Below are 22,277 nucleotides of genomic sequence, written 5' to 3'. Positions count from 1 at the left end.
AGCCTGAATCTTCAGACAGCTTGTGCTTTAGGTAGCATCTGATGTAGAAATGTTACAACAATGGTCACCCATGAACAGTAAGTTTATTAAAATATATTTTTTTTCAGGGAACTGCCACCTGTTTCATTCCTTGCTATAATGAGTGCCTGTGTGTAGTGAAATTGCTCCCACAAGACTAATTTATAGGCATGTTTTTTCTGTGTTTTAGATCAGGGAGAAACAAGAGGCTATTATGTGATTTTCTCTACAGAGTTTTATAATACCAGTGTGATGAAAATCCAAGAGTGCAAAGTGGACAAACTGTATAGATTCATATTTTACTGAATGGCTCCAGGGATGGGAAGAAGGAAGCATAAAAAGCCCAAGAATGTCAAACATCTGTGTAGCTTACATTTATTCCATTGAATTTAACAGCATGCATTCTCCCCAGATGTTCTTGCCAATGTCTATGTTATCACTTACATCATTTTTTTGTTACACTTTTTGCTGTTGTTTCCATTTCTAGATTCACTAGAAGTGGTTTCTTACAGAATTTGCTCCGGTGATCCTCATGGGAAGTTCTCTGTCGACCCCCAGTTTGGCATTATCCGCACCAAGAAACAGCTTGACCACGAAGCTCAGTCTGTTGTGGTGCTCACTGTTCAGTCACAGCTGGGTGACTCCCCCATCTACAGCAGCACTCAAGTCAACATATCTGTGACAGACATCAATGACAACCCTCCAGTGTTTCTCACCAAATCTGATAAGGTAACCATCTCACATACCCAGCCTGCCGGCACTGCTGTCTATATTGCTCATGCAGAAGACAAAGACAGTGGCCTAAATGGGGCAATCAAATACAGTATTGCAAGCAAGCCGTCAGACGCATTTAGCATTGATCCAAGTCTTGGGGTGGTAAACCTTACCAGGACAGTGGTGGCAGAAAAGCAGCAGGAATATACTCTACACATAGCAGCTGAAGACTGTGGAAGTCCTCCTCTGACTTCCTTGCTGATGTTGACAGTGATTATTGAAGAGCAGAAGATGGGCCCTATTTTGGTCTTCCAAAGCTTGGTGTATCAAGTAGAAGTCAGTGAAGCTACCTCTCCAGGTGCCCAAATCCTTCAGGTTCAAGCCCACTCACTTGATCCACACAGTGTTATCTCCAGTCTGACGTATTCCTTAGAGCCTAGCACTGATTCTGTTCCATTTGGAATCAGCTCTGATACTGGCTGGGTTTATCTTCGGAAACATTTGAACTATGAATGCACACAGATGCTGAGTTTTAGAGCCTTGGTCAGCACATCTGAGGACGAAAACCTTAGGCAAAATGCAAGTACATCTATAATAGTTAATGTCCTGGATGAAAATGATCATTCTCCCATGTTTTTGCATGAGAACTACTTCTTTGAAATTGAGGAAAATCCGATTCCCAGTGGTGTGGTTGGCACCATTACAGCTGTTGACAAAGACTCAGGAAGAAATGGACAGCTTTCCTATTTCCTCTTGTCTGATGGAAAGTATTTCAAGATGAATTCCAACACAGGTAGCATTTTATGATTTGTAATCTGCTTAATATTGCTTTTGGAAAGCAGCCTTCCCTAAGGGTATGGAAGTAAAGTATAAAGCTTTCAGGAGCTGCTGTGAATCTTTTGGGTTGATATATGAATATTTTAACTCAGAGTGTCACAATTTGGGGAATGAAATAAACCCAATATATTTTCATGAAGAATGGACTGGCCCTTAGTATTTTTTTTTCATGATTTTGTTCAGGTCACTTGGTCATAAATTTTGGTGTTTGGCTGAAACAAATTAAAAGGGAAAGTTTTAAGTTATAGCTTCAGTAGTTCATATGAGAAAAAATTTTGCCTGTGATCAAGTAGAGTTGAAAAGTACAGATCAGCCATAAGTAACTATAAAGGTACTTATGAAGTTAGACGAAGTGATTTAAAATACTTTTGAATGCTTCTGTAACTGACATAAAAACTGAGTTCATGTTGTACATGGCATCAAAGATGTCAAATTGTCTGAGAGAAATTTTTCACAGCAGAGGGTGTACTCTGCAGTGAATCTCAAATGCCTCATGTGATAGGGGTTATGTCTACACAGTATAACACCAGAGACCAGAGCATGGAGAGCCTAAAGGAAGGGAATCATTCAAGGGATACAGGCACTGTAAATAATCCAGTTTAGCAAAATGCTATGTAGGAAGTGATGATCTGCTGTTTGAAATTCCTATTTCCAGATGTCCAGTCCCCATGGGGAGTAAAAAGGCTTTCCCAGAATTTCTCTGTATGAATCTCAAAATAAAAGCAGCTTTTGAGTACACTTATGGAACTTTACAAGCAAACAGAATACTAGGAGTTAACCAAGAAGGTTTTTAAAAAGCAGGTGGTTACCAGTGTGATAAGCTTTGGTCAACCACAAATCTCCAACTATATTGGGTATGGCTAAGCAGACAGGGAGAATCTTGGTCGGATTTATTTCCTGGGTTTACCAGAATGTATGGGAGACATAAAGGTTTATGATTAATGTACATAATTAATAAAGGCCCCTTGTTAGCAGTTAAACCCCTGTGCTCATGTGTTATCTGTCCTGAAGTGTGGTGAAGGCCAGATGGATTTCTTTGGAAAGTCAGCACTTTGGTTCATACTGTTTTATACATTTGCTCTGGGGCAGCCAGCGTACAGTCAAACATGTCAATAGGGCACTAAAGTACATATGCAAAACTGTGACTGACAGAATGTTTCTGCAGGATGGGATTTGGAAAGCTGTGGTTTTCATGTCAGTGATCAGGTGTATCAGAGGGCAGGTATCACTATTTCACATTAAATTAAATGCATAATTGCACACACTAAGACGAGTGCTAGCACACAGTAAACACCTAACTCAATTTCTCCCCCTTTTTCCTTGGCCATCAGGTGAAATCATAAACTGGGCGGCGCTGGACCGCGAGGAGCAGGCACACCACGAGCTGCGGGTGCTGGCGACAGATGCGGGGCGGCCCCGGCGCAGCGCCACAGCTGCTGTGCGCATCACCGTGCGCGACCGCAACGACCACGCGCCGCGCTTCCCGCAGGGGGCGCTGCGCCGACAGGTGGGGTGGGGCACCCGCAGCGCCGCCCTGCAGCTGCCCCGCGCACTGCGGGCCCTTCCAAACCAGGGCGCTGCACACGGCCAGATCTAAAGGATTGCACGAGCGTAACTCTGTTCATGTGTGCAGTGGAATCCCTTTTGGTTTCCGACCTCCGAGCTTGCCATAGTAAAGATGCTCGAGTTAGTGCTCTATGCAGACTGTGACAGAGGGTTGCTAGAACTCTGTTGTTTATCTATCTCCTGAAACACTCATTACACACTCTAAATGTTACTGAAATGGAAAATAGTGCAGCAGCTAAACTATTGTGTTATGGCAAGGGATTTGTTTTTAGACTGGCTTTATCCATGTATAATTGCAAATCATTTATGAACTGCTTGGTGACAGGTTTTGGAAGGGCAGCCGTCAGGGACACTTGTTGCCACCATCTTTGCAAAAGACTTCGATTCTGGAAACAACGGTGTTGTATTATATTCAATAGAATCAGGTAAGAATTTCAAGGGTTAATTAATGCAAAAAGTTACATGAAAATAACTAGCATTTTAGAAAAGCCATGTATCGTACAAGATGTTATGTTTATTTTGTGTCAGGTAGAATAAAGCTGCCTTTGTAAATAGGACCATGCCTTTGTAATAGGACCAGCACCACCATGTGTCTTACAAAGTATTTAAGGAAGTGCAAGCAGCTGCCTTTCCTCCTGTTGCTCTCTGCCCCATCTTTCATGTGGTTTGGCTGCTTCTGTGGCTGGCCAGAGAGTGTTCAAACAGCTCTTAGAAAAGACTAGGACCATGATCTTTAACTGTACAGTTTAATATTTCAGTCAGTTTAATATCTTAAAGGAAAAATGATCTCCCTTTTCCCATGACCAGTTGAAAATTTTCCTGCTAAAATAACAGTTTGTGATAGTCTGAGACTGGGATCAGAGGGATCAGCAGATAATCTAGGCAAACAATGAGGATTGTGGGTTTTAGTTCAGGTTTCACCCTTTGTTTAGCAGTGTGTTAACCTGACATAGCGTGGCCCCTTAAAAGCACTTCTCTTTAGTTTCCCCCATAATTCCTACATGTAATAGTTCATTTCTGGGGTAAGTGGTAGGATCCAGTTTTGTTTGCAGTAAAATTAATAACAGAGCAGTCCCAAGTTAGAACATGAGTGGGACTGGGGCATTAATACTCCTACTGGGGTAGGAGACATAGATGTGATGTCTGGATTTGCTGCATACCACTTGCTATGCTTTCACAGAAGTAAGAACTCCATCTATAACCAGGAAGGAAAACAGGTCTGTTCCTCCTGCTTTCCTTCACTATTGCATCAAAACAGTAAGAGTTCCCACCAGCAGGACTATTTCTTTTTTGTTTGGTTTCTGTTCTATTCTACCAGTTTAATGTAATCAATACTTTTTAAGCCTGGGATTTGTAATCTTTGGTAATTAGCATGTAGATCTTACAGTTTCATCAGAGCAAGAAAGCATGATTCCCTTAATTTGGCTATAAATGACTGCCTATTCCAGAGGGAATTGGATGGTGTCTTAGACTTCTGCGTTGTGAGTAAGAATATTTTGTGCAAAAAAGTTCCTCTTTGTGAAAAAGGGAATGAGTAGTGTGCAACCCTTTGTTTGAAGAGTGATGGCCAGGCAGTACAGTAAGTGTTTTTCAGGAGTCTCTGCCTGTTTGTGTATCTAACTATATCCTCTTCCTTCAAACAGCACATTGGATTTTCTTACTGGCTTCACTGTAGAGCCCCCAGAGGGGAGTAAATAAGAGTTCAAATTATAAAAATAACTAGCAACACAAAATATGACTGGTCTTGCAAAAGCCATCTCTGGAAAGAACAAAAACATAAAAACAGCAGCAAACACACCCCTATCTCCCCCCATTTTAAATGCAAAAAAAAAAAAAACACTAAAAATCCCTCCCAGCCTTGGAACTAGATATTTTCCTGATAAACAAATCCAGAAACAGCTGAGCTTCTCTGATACTAATTTTTGTTGTTTGTTGGCTCACAGCCTTTAACATCTGGTCTTCTGTTTCATGGTGAAGTTTTTGCCTGGTTTATATTTAAAATAGTATTTTCTTGTTCTGGGACACTGTTCAGTACTTAAATATGGAGAAGAAACATGATCTGATTTACAGCCATATTTGTTAAACAGAGAGACAGCAGGTTAATTGGAGAACTCCATGCAGACCAGTGCTCTATTCTTCAGTGGTGGGGCTGGCACAAGATGGAGAGCTGCAAGTGTCAGTGTCAGCTGTTAAGCTTTTAAATGTTGCTGGGTAATTTTTAATATTTTTGAGATATTAAAGAAATTTCAAGATAGAAGCAATATATTAAGCTATGTAGGAATGTTAATGACAGATGCCAACAAAATACAGAGGGCAAATCTGTAAAAGAACTATGAGGTTTACACACCAGATGGATTTTAGGTTACAGGGAAGTTTTTCCTTCAAAATGCCCCTTCCTCTTCCTAGAAAATCAAAGCAAACCATCCTTTAAAAATGTATATGCATGGAAGTGGGTGGTCACATGACCCTACTTAAACTTCTGGGTTATCACTAATTCAGAGGGAGTTGATCCCAGCTGTGTTTATTCCTCAGTGATGCTGGCAGTAGGAAAGTGATTTGCCTGGTCTTCTTTATGACTGATATAGTATAGCATTTATAACAGAAATTAGTATTTATAGGGCATCTGGAACTACTGCTTTGTGTATTAAGTCTAGCATTGACAGAGGCTTCTACAGTTATATTTGGAGCAATTATGTGAATGCAACATTAGCCCTTGACTATGTGAGTGCCAAGAGAAGCCTAATTACCCTGCTAACATGCACAAATTGGCAAGTGCTGCCCATGTGTCTGTGAAGAAGTCCTTGTTCTCCAGAATGACTTGCAAGCAGTGTGCAGGGAGCATTTATAGACTTGCAGAGGGCTACATTTCTGCACAAGCCCTCATCATGTTCAGGTTCTTTGGGAGCTATGGCCTTGCCTTCCTCTTTTCTGTTAAAGGAAACAAATTTCCATCATCTCAAAGGAGAAGGACATGGTCAGGGCACTAAGTATTTTAACACCTAGGAAAGAAATAGTTGTTTAGGAAATTAGGTAAAAATACACAGCTGACTATCACTGTGTGCTGAGGTCACTAATTTCTGAGAAATCTTTAGTGCTATTTTCTGTCTGCTTTCTGGGCCATTTTGCCTAAATGACAGTTTCTGTAAGGCCTGAATGTTCAGCCAGCCAAAGTACACAGTAACACGGTACTTGGTGTTTCTCAGGGCACCATTGTTTTTTTGGTTCTAAGCTACAATTTCTTGGATCATCTTTGAGAGCACAGAGCTGAAAGAGTGTCTGAGTTTTGGAGAACCTCATGTAAATGAAAGTCTGGCCAACAGTTGGACAAGACAGAGGTGAAAAATTTAATTGTAAAACATATGTATTTATTGGCAGGTTACTTTTTAAGCTCAAGAAGAGACGGGGGCCATTGGAGTCTAGTTTTTGAGAGATTCAATTTTTTCCTGTTCCATGCTTCATTTGCTCTTTCCAGATTCCTTATTTCTTATCCATTTCTCCTATATTTTCTTCCTTTTCTCCTCAGATACAAAAGGACATATTTAGAGTGTTTGATTTGAGCAGCAGTTGTCTAGTTCAGGTGACTTATGGAGATGAGAGTTAAGGAAATATTTCTGGAAGTGCAGTGAGCATGAGTTTTTAGACCAATGACTGACATGCTGTGTAGGTATTAAACTTTTTTCTCAGTGTAAAAGTTTTTTCTGAATTTCAATCAAATGGCTACACTTGGAATACATTTTAAAAATAAATTTTGGTATTTTTATCAATAAATTGATAAAAATACTAAAAAAGCAGACATTGGGCATTTCAGTTTTGACTGTCTTTAGTGTGTGGCATCAGATGAAAAATGAAAATGTGAAGCACTTACAGAATGGAAGTCCCAAGGGGTTTTTCTTTTATACAATGTCTCTTTCCAATATTTTCAGACTTTTTTTGCCACCAAAATATGCACAAAAATATTTCATGCAATATTTGAATTTTAGTGTAACTATGAGTGTAGATTTTGGCAAAATACTGAAAATATATGCATGCAATTCCCATTGTGTTCTGTTTCTCATATCTCCTGTGGCTTTTGCCTATCTGGGATTTTGTGTCATTAAACATTAAATAGAAAAAACTAGCAGATCTGTGACTGTAGACATATTGTTGGGACCTACACCAGGAAAGTAAACCAAAAGCTATTTATGAAAAGAGTAATATAGCATTAATATTTTGAAACTACTATGAAAAATGAAAAATGCAAGACTGTCTCATTCAATTTAATTGTCTTTATATATTGTTTCCTTTTGTTGGCAATTTCCTTGTTAATGTTCCAGACAGCAAGACTCAACTCAGAAAGGACTGATGGAGAATTAGAAAGCTATATTCATGCAAAAAACAGCAGAACAATATTGAAAAAAACTCCTATTTTTTGGTTGTGGAAACCCAGTTTTCCAATTAGTTTGCTAAATGTTTTTTTCAAAAAAAAGTTTTCTTCAAATGTTGCAGGTGCAAATATTTTACAGTTGCAGATTATATACTTGGATACAAAAGTGAACATCTATATGTGCAGTTAACTAATTTGAGTGTGCAGATTTGGAGAACGTAAACAGCTTCATGCTCATTGAGGTGCCTATGGAAATATAGTTGTTTGTGCGTGTTTTGTGTGCTCCATCTGCACTGAATTTATTTTTACCGCAGTCGCTCACTGTAATAGCGGCTGTTATGCTGCATGACTTTATTTAACCCACTAGCCCACCTTATTAAAAATTCACATAACAGAAAGCTGTTTGGATAGTATTTCAAGAGAGAAGTACTTAAAATAATCGTGATTTTCTCAGTTTCTGGTGATGTATACAGAGTAATAGATACTTTACCATTTTATTAAAATTTGAAAGTAATTTGTATTCTATTTCTTAAACATGGGGGAGCTATGTATCAGTCTCTTTATCCAGGGGAGGTTTAAATTGGGTATTAGGAAAATTTTCCTAATGGGTGGCAAGCATTAGAACAGGCTGCCTAGGGAGGTGGTGGAGTCATCATCCCCAGAGGTATTTAAAATACATGTAGACATGTTACTTAGGGACAGGACTTTGAGAATTTGGCAGTTGGGTTAAAGGTTCCACTTGATGATCTTAAGGATCCTTTCTTCAACATAAATTATTCTCTAATTTTAAGTCATGAAGAGCTATTTATTCATCTGTGATAAAATTATTCTTTACAACTCTCAAATAAATGATGTGGCTGCAGAAAATAACTTAATTAAAAGCCACTTATTATTAAAGTGCCACCAGTCCTTGATGAAAAATATGAGCATAATTTCCAATATTCACATGTTGCTCCACAACAGCTGATGTAAGATTGGAGCTACCCCAACTGGCTGCTGGTACAGAGCACAGGGAGGGCAGGTGGCATGGCTGCAGTCACGGTGTATCGTAGGGGTCAACAGTGCTCTTTGCTGGCCCCATAATCTGTGACTCACAGGACGTACTCGACCCATGCCATAAGACTTAATTCTTTCTCTGGCTCTGTCTGCCAAGGTTAGAAATAGGAGGACCAGTCCTGGGCTATCTGTCACCCTCCCGATGCACACACCATTGGTGTGAGTAAAGCTGGTACAAAACTGGGCTGTTGCTTTGTACTCTATTGGGGTTTCTCTCCATATTTTTCTAAATCCACACTAAGTGGTTTATAATAACTAGGTACTTAATGAATGAAGAGGAGGTCAACCAAACAAACCAGAGAGATCCAAATGAGTACAGCAGGTTCCTTTCCTCCGGGTCCTGCTCTTTTTCACTGTTCATTACATTGTTCAGTACAATGGAGGCAAGCTGTTACTGATTTGCAATAACACATATCCATTTTTACCCCATAGAAGAGGATATAGGATACTTCCAGATTGATGCTGTCAGTGGAGAGTTAAGAACAACCCAGCCTCTGTCACATGCTGAGAGATCTGACTACAGAATGATGGTGATAGCCAAGGACCAGGGGATGCCTTCACTTCAAGGACGTGCTGCTGTTTACATCCAGGTACTTATTTATGTTGTGCAGCTAGAACAATTATGTTGAATTCTTAGTTTCTTTGAATGATAAAACCAACTTTGGAAGAAGGTTGGGAAATAAACTGAAAAAAGGAAGAAGTTCAAAATTGTAAGCACCTTGTCTCATGGCAATTTTGCTTAGCAGTTTTTCTGTTGAGGGAGGAAATGAGAGAGTAGACTAATTTTGATTTGTTAAGAATGCACAACAGCATTCTGGATCCTATTGCAAACAAATGATGCTTGTGCTTTAGGAGATCATTAGAAACACTGGGAAATAGGAGGAAAATAGCTAGGTAGGCATAAAAATATCAAGTGGGACTGAAAGTGGGGAAGAGAGTAGACTTTTTTGTTTTCTCCACCAAATTGCTCTCTTTTCTAAATTTGGTCTCTATAACCTCGTATAAGGATATCTTATTTCTTTGTGCTGATTTATACAGGGCTGCTCTTCATGGGAGTGTGAAATGCAGCATGTGCTCATTCCATAGCCAGCCACCTGCTGTTCATCAAACCACAGTGGGGCTGCTTTGTCCAGGCCGCCTGTGCACTCCTCTGTCAGAGGCTGAATGTTATTGAGGCTACTATTTTCAAGTCACCCTAAAGATGGTTAATGTTGGATATCTTGTAGCTTCAGTCCGGGCAAGGCAAATGCTGTTCCCACAGTTAGAGTTAAAGGACTCCTCTCCCTGAGCAACGGGAGAAACCTCGGGTGATGAACTGACTGTAACCCCCCATTCCCTGTCTCCCTGCACCCCTGGAGGAGGAGGGAGGGGTGGGGGGAAGGTGTGTTTTTAAGCTCTTATTGTTCTTCTCATTATCCTGCTCTCATTTTGTTTGCAATAAGTTCGGTTAATATCTCTGTTTCTAGTCTGTTTTGGCTGTGATGGTATTTGCTGAGTGATCACTCCTGGTCCTTATCTGAGCTCATGAACTGTCATTATGTTTCCTGTCCCCTGTCCAGTGGCAGAGGGGAGTGAGAAAGCAGCATTGCTGGTACCTGGCATCCAGCCAGGGTCAGCCCACTACACATTACAATATTCATAATAACAGTGGGAAAATATTGCAGTCTTTGTGTTTTGGTTGCAGGTGATCCCACTTCCCAATGGGAGATCTGGCTTCTTTCAGAACTTCAAGCACTTTGTCATACCTGAAAATTTTAAGCCCGCACAAGTGTTGGATTCTCTGAAGGCATCGAGTAACCATCTAGCACGTAACAGGAAACTGCATTTTAGTATTGCTAAAGATGATAATGTTCATTTTGAAATAGACAGCTTGACAGGAGACCTTTATCTTTCCAAGGAGCTTGACTATGAAACAGAGTCACACTTTCTTTTGCAAGTTATTATAAGGGATTATAATCACCCCCCACAAAATAGCACTGTCTTCCTAAGTATTGATGTAGAGGATAAGAATGATCATTCTCCACATTTTCAAGATGACATTGTAGTGATTGGCATAGAAGAAAATGTACCCATTGGCACTCTGGTTTCCACATTCAATGCAAAGGATGGAGATGGCGGTTTTCTGAACAGCAAAATAGAGTATTCCTTAGAAATAAGTAACGCAGGTGAAAATCCATTTCTTATTCACCCTTTGTATGGCACCTTGACTACAGCTTCTCCACTGGACAGGGAGATTACTCGTTCTGTGATCTTGACGGTGTTTGCAGAAGACCAGGCAATAAATCTGACTGATCGTCGGCTGGATTCCCTGGCTGTCAAAATTGTTATTTTAGATATCAATGACAACAGTCCCAGTTTTGTGTCTTTGCCTCTTTCCTATGTCATGGAGGATGTGGAGGTGGGCTTCCTTGTACACCACATATTTGCAAAGGATCCTGATGAGGGAAGAAATGGACAAGTTACATACCACATTCTTTCAGGCAATGAAAACAAAGCATTTGTACTGGATAAAATCACAGGTACCATGACTTCTCTTCTCTGGGTTTTTTTGTGTTGTGATTCTCACAGTAACATTTGAGAGTGCATACCATACAATAGGGAAATACCAAATTAGTGTGGCGCTCTGCCCAGCTGACTTCTTGTCCTCAGGAGTTATTGCCTTGGGCAGAACACCACACAAGCAGGGCAGAGCAGAGCACAGTAGTTAAGCACTGTGAGACTCAGCTCAAAAATTTTGGCGTAATACTGTTACTGTGTTGTGTAGGTGTACTGGGTCTGTACCGTAGGTGTACTGTATCTTTCAATAGTGTATTGAGGAAGGCGGGAAGAAAATGCAGGCAGTGAAAGATTTCATTCTGATTTTGGCATGATGCATACTTTAAGCATGTGCACACATGTATGTTATGATAGGTACACATGAGGAAAGGCAAAGTTGAGATCAGGGAGTCTGCATTACACTGTGGGTGGAATGTGTTCAGTGGAGGCTCAAAGTGCTGATGAATTTCATTCTTCAGCTCTCTGAAATTCTCTGATTTCTCACTATTATACTATGCTCTCACAAATGCTAATATCACCTTAATTGTTGTAATATTTTCTGGTTCTTAATCTGATTTTGAATCTATTAGGTGATGAAGCTGACACTGATTTGTGGAGCTCCTAACTGCATAACTTATGTGCAAAAAAAGACAAATATTTAAATTAAATATAGTTACAAAGTTAAGCCCAAAGTTAAATTAAAAGCAATCTCTGAACTTCACTTGAATTTTCCATGAATCCCAATACTGCAAAAGGCAGTATTTCTGGGCCAATTAGCACCGTAGAGGGAACCAAAGGTAATGAACGACTGCAAAGTCCAGAAGCCTTTCAGCAGTGGCATGGTGATGTTACATTGAAGCTGTGAGTGCTGGAACAACTGGGATCCTAATCTGGACCAGGGTACTTTTTTAAAACCTTTTTTCTTTAAACTAGGACTCTTAACTACAGCCCAGTTTCTAGACCGCGAGGTTCAGGAGCGCTACAGTTTGACAGTCATGGCTCTTGATGACGGCAGCCCAGCTCTCTCTGCCACACAAGTTCTAACCATCATTGTTCTTGATGTGAATGATGAGACCCCGGGATTCCTGAAGCAACTTTATGAGACTGCAGTTCATGAAAACCGAGATCCAGGGGAGCTTGTCATAAGAGTGGAGGCTGTGGACCGAGATGCAGGTAATTTGTGTCCTTTTGCTTCTAATTTACTTGTGGACCATAGCAGACCAATCCAATCTTGATGCCTTGTGTGTACAGCTGTTGTGCTTCTGTCAAGGTGATGTTTGTCTTTTGAGTTTTGGTTCAGACTCTCAATCTTTGATTAGAGCTTGGAACTATTCTGACTTAGACTTTGGGGTAGCTTCAGCTCTGATGGTTATATTAAATGTAAAATGTGTTCTTGAGTGACAAAGCATATTGTAGGTTTCACATGAAGAAAGCCAGCGTTCCCTGGTTATAAATCAGCGAACGATATTAAATTCAAAGTTGACATCTGAAAATTTTGTCTCTCCCAATCAGATCACTAGTCAAGAGTCCTGGTTTTGTAACAGAGCCGGCAAATATGCGCTTATCTTTTCTGACCAGAGAGGGGCACTGTCATCCAAGATTTTCAAGCTGGTAGGGCTGTGAAGGGATAGTGGAAGCTGCTCCGGGTTTTAAAGAGGACTTTACATGCTAAAGAGTGTTAATGCATTGTTTTTCAAAAATACACAGAATGGAGAAATAAGATGTGGGGATGGTTCATCTCCTCAGAATCACATGTAAGGACTAAACCTGAGAGAGTCTGCTAAGCAACAAAAAATTCCCTCCAGTTCTTCCACTACCTGCTCTTTTGAACTGTCTAAAATGCATAGCATATGATGCTACAGTTAGTCCGTGTGCTGGAGCACTTACACAAGGTCTGTGTGATAAATAATAAAATCTGGAAAGAGAGGTAAATATTACAATACTGCCATCTTTGGCCCAAAGGTAGTTTCAGCTCTGTGAATGACTTCAGTTTACTCTGGGTTCACTTTCTTTAGAATTGTGTAAGACTGTGCTATTTAAAAACAGATAATGGAACTTGTTAGCAAAATAATCTTATGTATTCAGTAAGATTTGTAATTTTAATATAGAGCAAATATTGATTACAAAAGGCTGATGTGGGCTCAGTAGAGGTATTATATAGAAAAGACATTTCCCCACAAGTATGTAAAGTATTTAGAAATTAGGAATATGTAGGTATCCCTGTCTGTTATGAGCTCCATAACAGCTGAGCTGTACTGCAGTCTGCCTCTGTATCTCACTCTTCCAAATATTTTCTTTCTTTTGTGGATCACAAAATAGGTGATACTCTAAGAAAGGTTTGGAAGATAAAGAAGACAACTGAGAGTTTGCTTGAATTCTTCTCCTTCCTTTTCCATCCTTTATATTTTTTTCACGTCTTGTGGAAAATACAGCAGAAAGGAACTTTCCAGAGCAGTTAGTGGGAAGGAGTCGGGGTGGCTTGGCAGGGTGGAGGGGAAGGGCATTCCAAGTGTACCGGGTGGCACAGTGCGTGCCTGCCTGTGCAGACACTTTGGGCTGGAGCACTGTTGTGGCTGATGGTTCCTTCCTGCTAGTTTTTTAAAGTACATTTTCCAGTAACCAGAGTCCTTCTGTTGGGTCTTTTTCTTACATTTGCATGATTTGGCCCCATGTTGTGGGTGTGTCATACTATTGTTTCAAATTAATATTGAAGTGATGTTCACAATGTAAGAAAATTTGATTTATATAGGAGTCATATAAATATAATGTTACTCACTTTTCTTATGTTTTTGGACCACAGTTTTGGAATAAAATTACTCCTGTCATGATGTCCTCTTTTTTGTTTTTCCATCTTTTTTTTTCATTTTTATACACTCTTTGAATTGCAGTTCACATCCCATTAATATTTGCATAGTCTCAGTGAAGGACTTTCTCCCATCACAATTTTTTGTTTACTTCATATGTTCCCTGAGTGACCACTGGGAGGAACCAGTCATTATCAACTTTTTGTTTTATTTTCCTTTCTGCTTCATTCTTTGTGACTGGAAGGGGGTCTTTTTAGGGGGAAAGTAAAACTTCTGACTTTGGAGTGGTTTTCTTTCACATGAATATCCTTGAAAACTTTTGTTCAGCTACCTCGCTCCTGGACGTTATAACATCTGCACTTACTGCATCTCTATGTGGCCTCACTTTGGGAACCTTTAGGGAGCCCTCCATGCCCTCACCCCTACCCAGCTGACATCTGACAGCTCAACATCAGTAAATGCAAGTGTAAAAGATGTTAACATTGGAAAATGTGCATGTTGGAAGAATACACATGGCAAAGCAAAGATACCAGCAGCATATTTAAAATAGGTCAGGGTTTTTTCTTGAGGTAGGTCTTTGCAGAAGACTAAACTAGCATTTGGCAAGGTCTCCTATTAAGCTGATATACACCTCTGTGGTTCAATAGTTATGTCTGGAGCCTTAGGAAAAAAATCTTGAAAGGTTAATAGGAACCATTGACTTTGAGTTACGAGACACAGCTTACTGCCATCCATTAGACTTTACAATAAAGTCCGATACAGATGAGACTTGAATCTGGATTTGGGGAGGGGGGACATTTTTTATTTCAGTTTGTAATTTCAGCTCCTAAAGTATGACCAGTGCTACTGAATAATTAACCTGCAGGTTGGATTGAGTGCAAATGTGCTAGCTGCTGTGCTCTGGTGTGTGCATGTGTAGAGTCAGCACACTCCTCTCTGGGCAGGGTGTGCAGCTTCTTCCTAATGCTACTTTACACTCCTAGCAGTTGGATGTAGGAAAGGAGTCAGTAAATGCTTGGTAAATAAATGTAATTAAGATGTCACGTATCTGTGTTCTTTAAGGGTTAAAAGTTTTAACTTCAGCATTGTGTGAATAGTTAACTTGGATGGCACCCATGTTTTTTCAGCCCTGGTTGTGAATAGTGTCCATTGTGGAATCTGCTGGAGAAGGAACCGCATTGAAGCAGCTCAAATGCAGGAGGCAAAAAGCTAATACTATCAGACCTGCAGCTTTGTGTCTCTTTTTTTACATCTGTAGCATATTGGTGATAAAGGATAGATAAATGCAGGCAGAACTGTGAATAGCTTTTAAAATTTAGTTGAATGTTATCTGATATGGGCAGATCAGATAAATATAACGTGAGACTTTGAAGACATTCACCTTGACTGTCCTCACTGATGTGGTTTTTCTTCCTTCTTCTGTAAAGCTGAAAGGATTTCTGTAAGTCATTTTTCTGCCTGCTGTGTATTGTATACATCCCTCCCTTGGCTTTGTTTAGGTGCAAATGCATTCACGGTAATAATTCTCTTAATCAAATTTCAGTAGCGCTGTCAACCACTTAACAAAGCTATTCAAAGGCAAATGAAGTCAACTATGTTAAAAACTGTAGACTCTGTTTCTTCTCTCACGTGGGTGTTTCTCCATCAACTCCAGTGCAGATTGTCTTGTGCTTGACTGCAGCAGATGAGAACAGACAGGCAGGCAGTGTTTGCAAATGACTAGAAGTGTCGTGTAATTTTTCGGGCATATCAACTGTCCCTGCCCTACTCAAAGACTAATTCTCGGTGGGAAAAACACAGAATGGTTGACTGGAATGTAAGAAAATTAGGAAAAAAAAAAAAAAAGGGCACAATAGTCAAATCCTTCAGATATATAACGTAGGATTAAACTCATTAAAGGTAATAATATAGGTGTGATGGAGATGACATTATACTTTCCTTGTGAGGATGTTTCAACTAGAAGAAACATGAAAGGAATTATCTTACAACCATAATAGGTAAGAATGTTGAGTCTCATTTCCTGTTCAACTAAGGTGGGCAACTTTGAAAGAAAGGTTTCTAAAACCTTTAAAAGTTTTAGCCTATTTCCTAGAGAAATCTGGGAAGGCTAATATGCCTGCACTATATACAACTGGTAGCTCTGATCAGGAACTTTATGGAATTGTCATTCAGAAGGACCTGAAAGGGAAAGAAAGAGACAAATAAGTAGACCTGAATGTGAGGAGAGTTGCTGTGTTTTACTAAGATTTCCATTCTGTTTTAAAGGGCTGAATTCCTTGCTTCAGTATGAAATCTTACCAGGAGCTGGTTATGAGAAATTCAAGATGAACTCGGACAGTGGAGAACTTGTAACAGCTGCATCGCTGGACAGAGAAACCCAGGAGGTTTTCAGTATTAAAGGTAGCAGTGTGAAGTATCTATGAATGCCTCTGGAGTGGGAAGTGAGAGTGAGTGAGGTGTTACTATCAGCACTACTTTTTTCCTGCCTTCTGAATTAGATGCATGTGGTAAGATTTTCCAGTACAGAAGAGCATATGCTCTTTGCATAGCACAAATAACTCTCCTACTCTGATATTATTAAAGAGCATTTATTGTTGCAACCACCACCACTGAATGAAAATTGCTTTCTTTTTATTGATCTTAGTTTTGGTTCGGGACAGTGGAACTCCATCGCTGTCAAGCACAGTGACAGTAATCTGCACAGTGCTGGATGAAAATGATCACTCTCCCACATTTCTTCTTCCTCCCTCTGAGATCTTTATTCCAGAGAACCAACAGCTTTCTGTTGTTTACATTATCCGGGCTGTAGATATGGATGCTGGCAATAATGGAGCTCTAAGATACAAAATAACTGGTAAGTTATATTCCATCATTTTGTTAGTATAAATCAGAGAAATATTTAAACAGCAGCATCTTAGTTTTAGGCTAGTCTTGAATTTACCAGGCCTCCTGAGCTCCCATCTTGTCCACATGCTTCTTTTATGTGGAAAAGAAAAGAGATCTTTCACGCTTTTGTCAGCACTAATAAGCACTTCCCAGGCACACTTTCATTCTGCATTCTGGATTTGAAATAGTCCAGAACAGAGAAACAAAAAAAAAAAAACCACCAAATGCTGGAACGAGGCATTAATCATGAAGGCATAATTTTTGTCCTTTTTGTTACAGTTGTAGAAGTCTGAATGTAAATATTCCCTTGAAAATATATCCAAGAATTAATTGAAATTTATTTGTTTAATGCTATTTATTAAATTTTATTTCATGAGAGCTTCTTTCACCCAGCAATTAGTAATGTCATACTTGGCTTCCATCTTGCCAAACTCTCCCTGTGTCCACTATGCCAATGTAAGCTCCACAGCTGTTCAAAGCCTCCTGTAGTATCTTTGGACAAGTACAAGTTTGCTGTGCTTACTTTGGTTTGTGGCTCTCAGCAATAGCTCAAATGTAGGCAGAGAGCTACTGCGGTAAAAACCAACACATTTTTCTTTGAAGAAACAGTTATGAATTCCTTTGTTTTCTTGGTTTTAATGTTGTGATTTCTATGACATTTAATTTAGTTACCTTTGGTCTGTCTGCATGTTATAAAGTATGTAAGCCATTCACTGTTACTAAAAATGCTGACTTTTCAGTTGACTGCTTCATATTTATTCCCAGTGCTCCCGAATCATGACCTTGCCCAACTCTTGAATTCCAAGATATAGGTTTGTAGAAGAGAACTAGGAGCAAGCAATTTCAATTGTCAGTAATGCTTTATAGATTTGTGGAATTTGTAACTAAGGCTGGGAAGAGGTCATTTCATGGAGCAGCATAGATGCATGAGCTTTTGTAAGGTGGGCTGGTTTGGAAAAAATGATATGCATCTGGCCAAAAGGCCAGTCTGTAAATTGTTATGACATTCTGCATTTGCTATCATTGCCGCTCACTGATTTAAATGAAATACAGGTTTTAATTTCTATGAGAAATAAAATATATGAAAGGCACATGAGCACGCCAGTTGTATGAGCATTGGACCTTGTTATTGCAATTAGTATAGAGTATTCACAGGGGGTTCTTCTTTAAAAGTAGCTGTTTGTGATCATTTAATTTTTTATGTATTTGAAAGGTGGAAATGTTGGAGAATACTTCACACTAAATAACACGTCAGGCAAGCTGCTGGTCACTCGTAGCTTAGACAGAGAAGACATCAGCAATTTCACTCTTGTAATTGAGTGCCATGACCTAGGCAGTCCCTCGAGAAGCTCCACTGCACAGCTCCATCTAACAGTCTTGGATGAAAATGACCACAGCCCGTTGTTTGCGAAGACCCAGTATCAAATCTCTGTGACAGAAGACCTGGAGGAAGGCTCACCCATCCTGGACCTCTCTGCTTCTGATGAAGATGCTGGCCTGAATGGTGAAGTTATGTACTCCCTTATTGATGGCACCTATGGAGCATTTGCCATCGATAGTGTCACGGGATCCGTCGTTACTACAAAGGCACTGGACAGAGAGACCAAGTCCCAGTACACTTTTAGGGCTGTGGCAAGTGACTGTAGCACCCATTTCCCAAGGAGCACCACTGTCAGTGTTGTGGTGCACATTAATGATGTCAATGACAATGATCCCGTTTTTTTGCAGAATCCTATCAGGGTCTTTGTGCCTGCTGAAACTGCTGTGAATGAGACAGTAGCCACTGTGAGAGCAGAGGATGTGGATCTGGGATTAAATGGAGCTGTTGTTTTTAATTTGATGATGGCAGAAACTGTATTTCAGGTCGATGTGAAGACAGGTGACATCATTCTTCGGGAGCCCTTGGCTTCCAAGGACTTCAGTACCCAGCTGCTAGTGACAGCTTCAGATCAAGGCAGCACACCTCGAACAGCCACAGCTGTGGTCATTATCTTTACAGAAGAGCAAGAGGAGGGGATCTCATTCAGCCGCAGCCTATACGAAGCAAGTGTGCCTGAGAACAGTGCAGCAGGTGGGCATGAAATCTCTCTTCTTGTAGTCACCAATCTCCCCTCCTTTTGGAATAGAAATTGTATTGAATAGTATAGGGAAACCTTTTGTTTTTTCACATGCAGCAGCAGGGAAAAGTTAATGTGGATGTAGCCAATACCTGTTTGCCCCTTTCAAATGCACCAGCATGAAAAAGATGCAATGGAGGAGGCATTGTCTAATCATCAGTGGGTTCATTCATTTAGCAAAATTACTTCAATGATGGGTGGACAGCATTTACTTCTTCACTAGGCAGTGCACACAAACTCAGATGAGTTGAGTGTTGGGAACCAGTTGCAACCTTCATTTCTTGTTTTCACAAAACCCTTCACAAACTGTAGTAGCTTTCATAAATACCTTACTGAAGTTTTAGGCTTTGCACAAGAAGGAGAAAGAGGAGTAGGATGGGTAGAGAAGGTCGGAGGCCATTTATACATGGTCACTTGGACATGCTTCTACAGTGTCTCTCTAGGTAGAGACTGCACTATGGAATGCCACCTATAGACCAACCAGCTTCAGTCACAAGGCGCTTACAGATTTATTTGCATTTGTTCTGGATATTGATGAGAATTACTGCTCTACTTTTTATCATTCAAAGAACATTAATAGGTATCCCTCCAGCCAATTAGATGTGGTATCTTCTCCTGCATCAGGGATTGGTTCTGTCCTGATGAGGGGCAGAAATGAATGGCTTTCACATATTTCTGTCCACAAGTCTCACTATTTATTTGGCCAGGTGTATTTAAAGATCTGACTCGCACTATATTCTCAATTAAAACAGCTCATAAGGTTCACCTTGAACAAGTAATTTCTCTTTTAGAATTCAAACTTCCCTCAGTAAAACCAAGGCAGTATTCCCTTATATCCTAAGGGTTTTGTGAGACTAGTGGATTCCTAGATCATGAGTAACAGCCTGTATATTGGATTATGAATCAGTAAATAAGAAATGTGTTAGTAATTTTGGAAAACCAATCAATATTCTTGGATGATTGCAAACAGAAGAGAGACTGAAGGGTGAAGATGGCTGTTGCAGTAATTACTGCTGTGGTTATTCAGCCATTCCTTCCCCTGTGCTTGTTTGGGACTACAAGCCAAATTTTTGAATTTAACAAAAGAAAATAAAGATCAGAACTTTATGGCAATAAATAAACTGCTCCGATCCTAGATTTTTTAAAGTGTAGATGTGTTCCTGGGTCAGGCTAAAAAGCCAGCCTGAAATTACAGAAATGCCCCAAGAAACTGTGGTATCAGAATGCCATTGTGTACTCCCATTCAATCTATAGAAATATAATTAAGATTCAATTTAAGTTGTTTTGATTAAAGGAAATTTAGCAAAGCTTCAGGGTAAACAGGCGGGTTTGATCACAAAATGTTAGTTTGTGTTTAATAATACTTCTATTTGCTAAGAAGATCAAATTCTTCTAAGAATATAAGAGATTTTACCAAATACTAGTACTGTTTGTCTCTGTTTATACTATTTTCCTTTTTTCATAAGCATAAATAAATATCAAATATTTTACATTTCAGTGGGGAAGAAAAGCATGATTGTAATTAAAACTCTCATAGAAGTTAGCTTATAGGATAGATGTGATCCTGGGACCCCTACAAATGTGAATAGTACCAGTGTATTCAGTCCAGGGAAGATTTACATTACATACTGATTATTTGTAGAACTGGTATTAATAAATGTGGCTTCTCTTCATAATTTTATTTCTGCCTTAACTGATGGAGAGGAAAAACACTACGTTTATTTTAAAAAGAGTAAAAAATATGAGTAATATAAACAACAAAAAAACCAAAGCCAAGGGTCCTTAGTTTTAATTTAGTCTAAACCCATCAAATGGGCAAGTGCCTCAGGAACTGGTCCTTGTGGTCACATTTTCTTTAAGTGTTTAACCTCCAAGTTTAATGACCTTTAGAAAACACCACTTTTCTTTTTTTTTTTTTGTTTAATATTGAATATTTAATGTCTTTAAATATTATAAACTGTTCTACAGCAGGCATTTAGAAGCTAATCAATAAATAATCAAGTGACTGTGCTCTTCAGAGAGTAAAAAACCTTTATTATTTACCCAACTTTTAGTTGAATGGTTGTTTGCATAACACTTGGAGACAGATTCACCAGTAAAATTTCTCAACTCCTATATTTTCTTTTTCTATTAGATATCAAATATGTATCTCCTCATTCTTTAAGTCAAAGAATCACAGAATGGGTGAGGTTGGGTTAGGGTTAGGGACCAAAGGGGTCATCTGATGCCACCTCCCTGCTCAAGCAGGGTCATCACAGAGCACATGGCACAGAATTGTGTCCAGACGGTTCTTGAATCATTATCTCTGTGCCAAGCTTTTCATTTCATGGCAATTAAGAGGTCTGAAGAAATAATGACAAGGATGAACACAGGTTAGATGGCAGAGGACAGTGAAAAGAGACTACTATAATGAGGACTGAAGAAGGAAGAAAATGCTACAGTGACACAGCAGCTCTGTGTGGTGCTGGTGTTAGGACATACATAAAAAGCCCCATATATATAAAACATGTTTGCCCTAACAAATTCAGCAAGTGTTTTGGAGCTGATTTGGCCAGGTAGGCAAATGTTCACTCTGCTGTGTTTTGGTTTTGAGTCTGCAGGCATAATGGTGGGATCTAGGCTGTATAAAGCAGTTTGAGATAATTCTATATGCAGTCAGACTGTATGTAATTAAACTGAAAAAAACCCTGGATTTACATATTTTACATCACTCTTCATGTCTTTCAATAGTTTTTACTAATTCAGAGGTCAATTTCAAGCTGATCTGACTGCTTTTGCTTTGAGCCTGATCTCCCTGCTGCCTTGCTCTATCATCAGTGCTGAAAGTGTTTTGCAGGGAGAGAGCTCCCTTTCCCTGATTTTTCTCTGTTAAGAGCTACATGATGTGACCTCTGCTTGAGGCAATGTCTGAAGTGCGTGTGATTGGAATGGCGAGTTCCAGCAGATGGACATTTTCTATTACTCTTTATCTGTATAGGGTCTATTTATGTCACAGCTGACCTCACACTTTGGTCATATTTTTTTGACAATGAACTGTAAAAATTCACTGTTTGGAGGAATCATTTTCTGTGAAGGGTATCAGAACAAGAGATTTGTACTCTGCTAAAAAGAAGCTGTAAACAACTCTATCTGCTTGAAAAATGTGGAGCTTAAAGATTAGGATATAAGCACTCAGAAAAAGAGTTTATTAACCTAACCTCTGAAAAACAAGGATTCAAGTAGAAATGTTGCTGCTTCCTTTATTTCTGGTAGTATTTCTTCTTAAACACACAAGCAAACAAAAAGATGCAGAGTGTGTTAAGAGATAAAGAGGGATATTGTTCAGACCTTGGAGTTTTTTATCTCTAACTCTGCTCTGAGGATGGTGTGAATGATTGTCCT

The 22,277-nt window shown here is 39.5% G+C and overlaps 1 protein-coding gene across 1 annotated transcript in view; it reads left to right on the top strand.

Annotated features, from left to right (window-relative positions):
• DCHS2 (dachsous cadherin-related 2) overlaps window positions 1-22,277 on the top strand; it is a 61,543-nt gene that overhangs the window by 20,645 nt on the left and 18,621 nt on the right. The window contains 9 exon segments of the mRNA XM_059844420.1: window positions 506-1,525; window positions 2,901-3,076; window positions 3,461-3,560; window positions 8,987-9,144; window positions 10,239-11,073; window positions 12,023-12,262; window positions 16,159-16,293; window positions 16,538-16,747; window positions 17,993-18,850. Coding sequence (XP_059700403.1) covers window positions 506-1,525; window positions 2,901-3,076; window positions 3,461-3,560; window positions 8,987-9,144; window positions 10,239-11,073; window positions 12,023-12,262; window positions 16,159-16,293; window positions 16,538-16,747; window positions 17,993-18,850 — 3,732 coding nt within the window.

Source organism: Haemorhous mexicanus, chromosome 4, assembly GCF_027477595.1.
Source record: "Haemorhous mexicanus isolate bHaeMex1 chromosome 4, bHaeMex1.pri, whole genome shotgun sequence".
NCBI lineage: Eukaryota > Metazoa > Chordata > Aves > Passeriformes > Fringillidae > Haemorhous > Haemorhous mexicanus.
The sequence above is the reverse complement of the archived record's forward strand: the minus strand, read 5'-3'. Positions and strand labels throughout refer to the sequence as shown.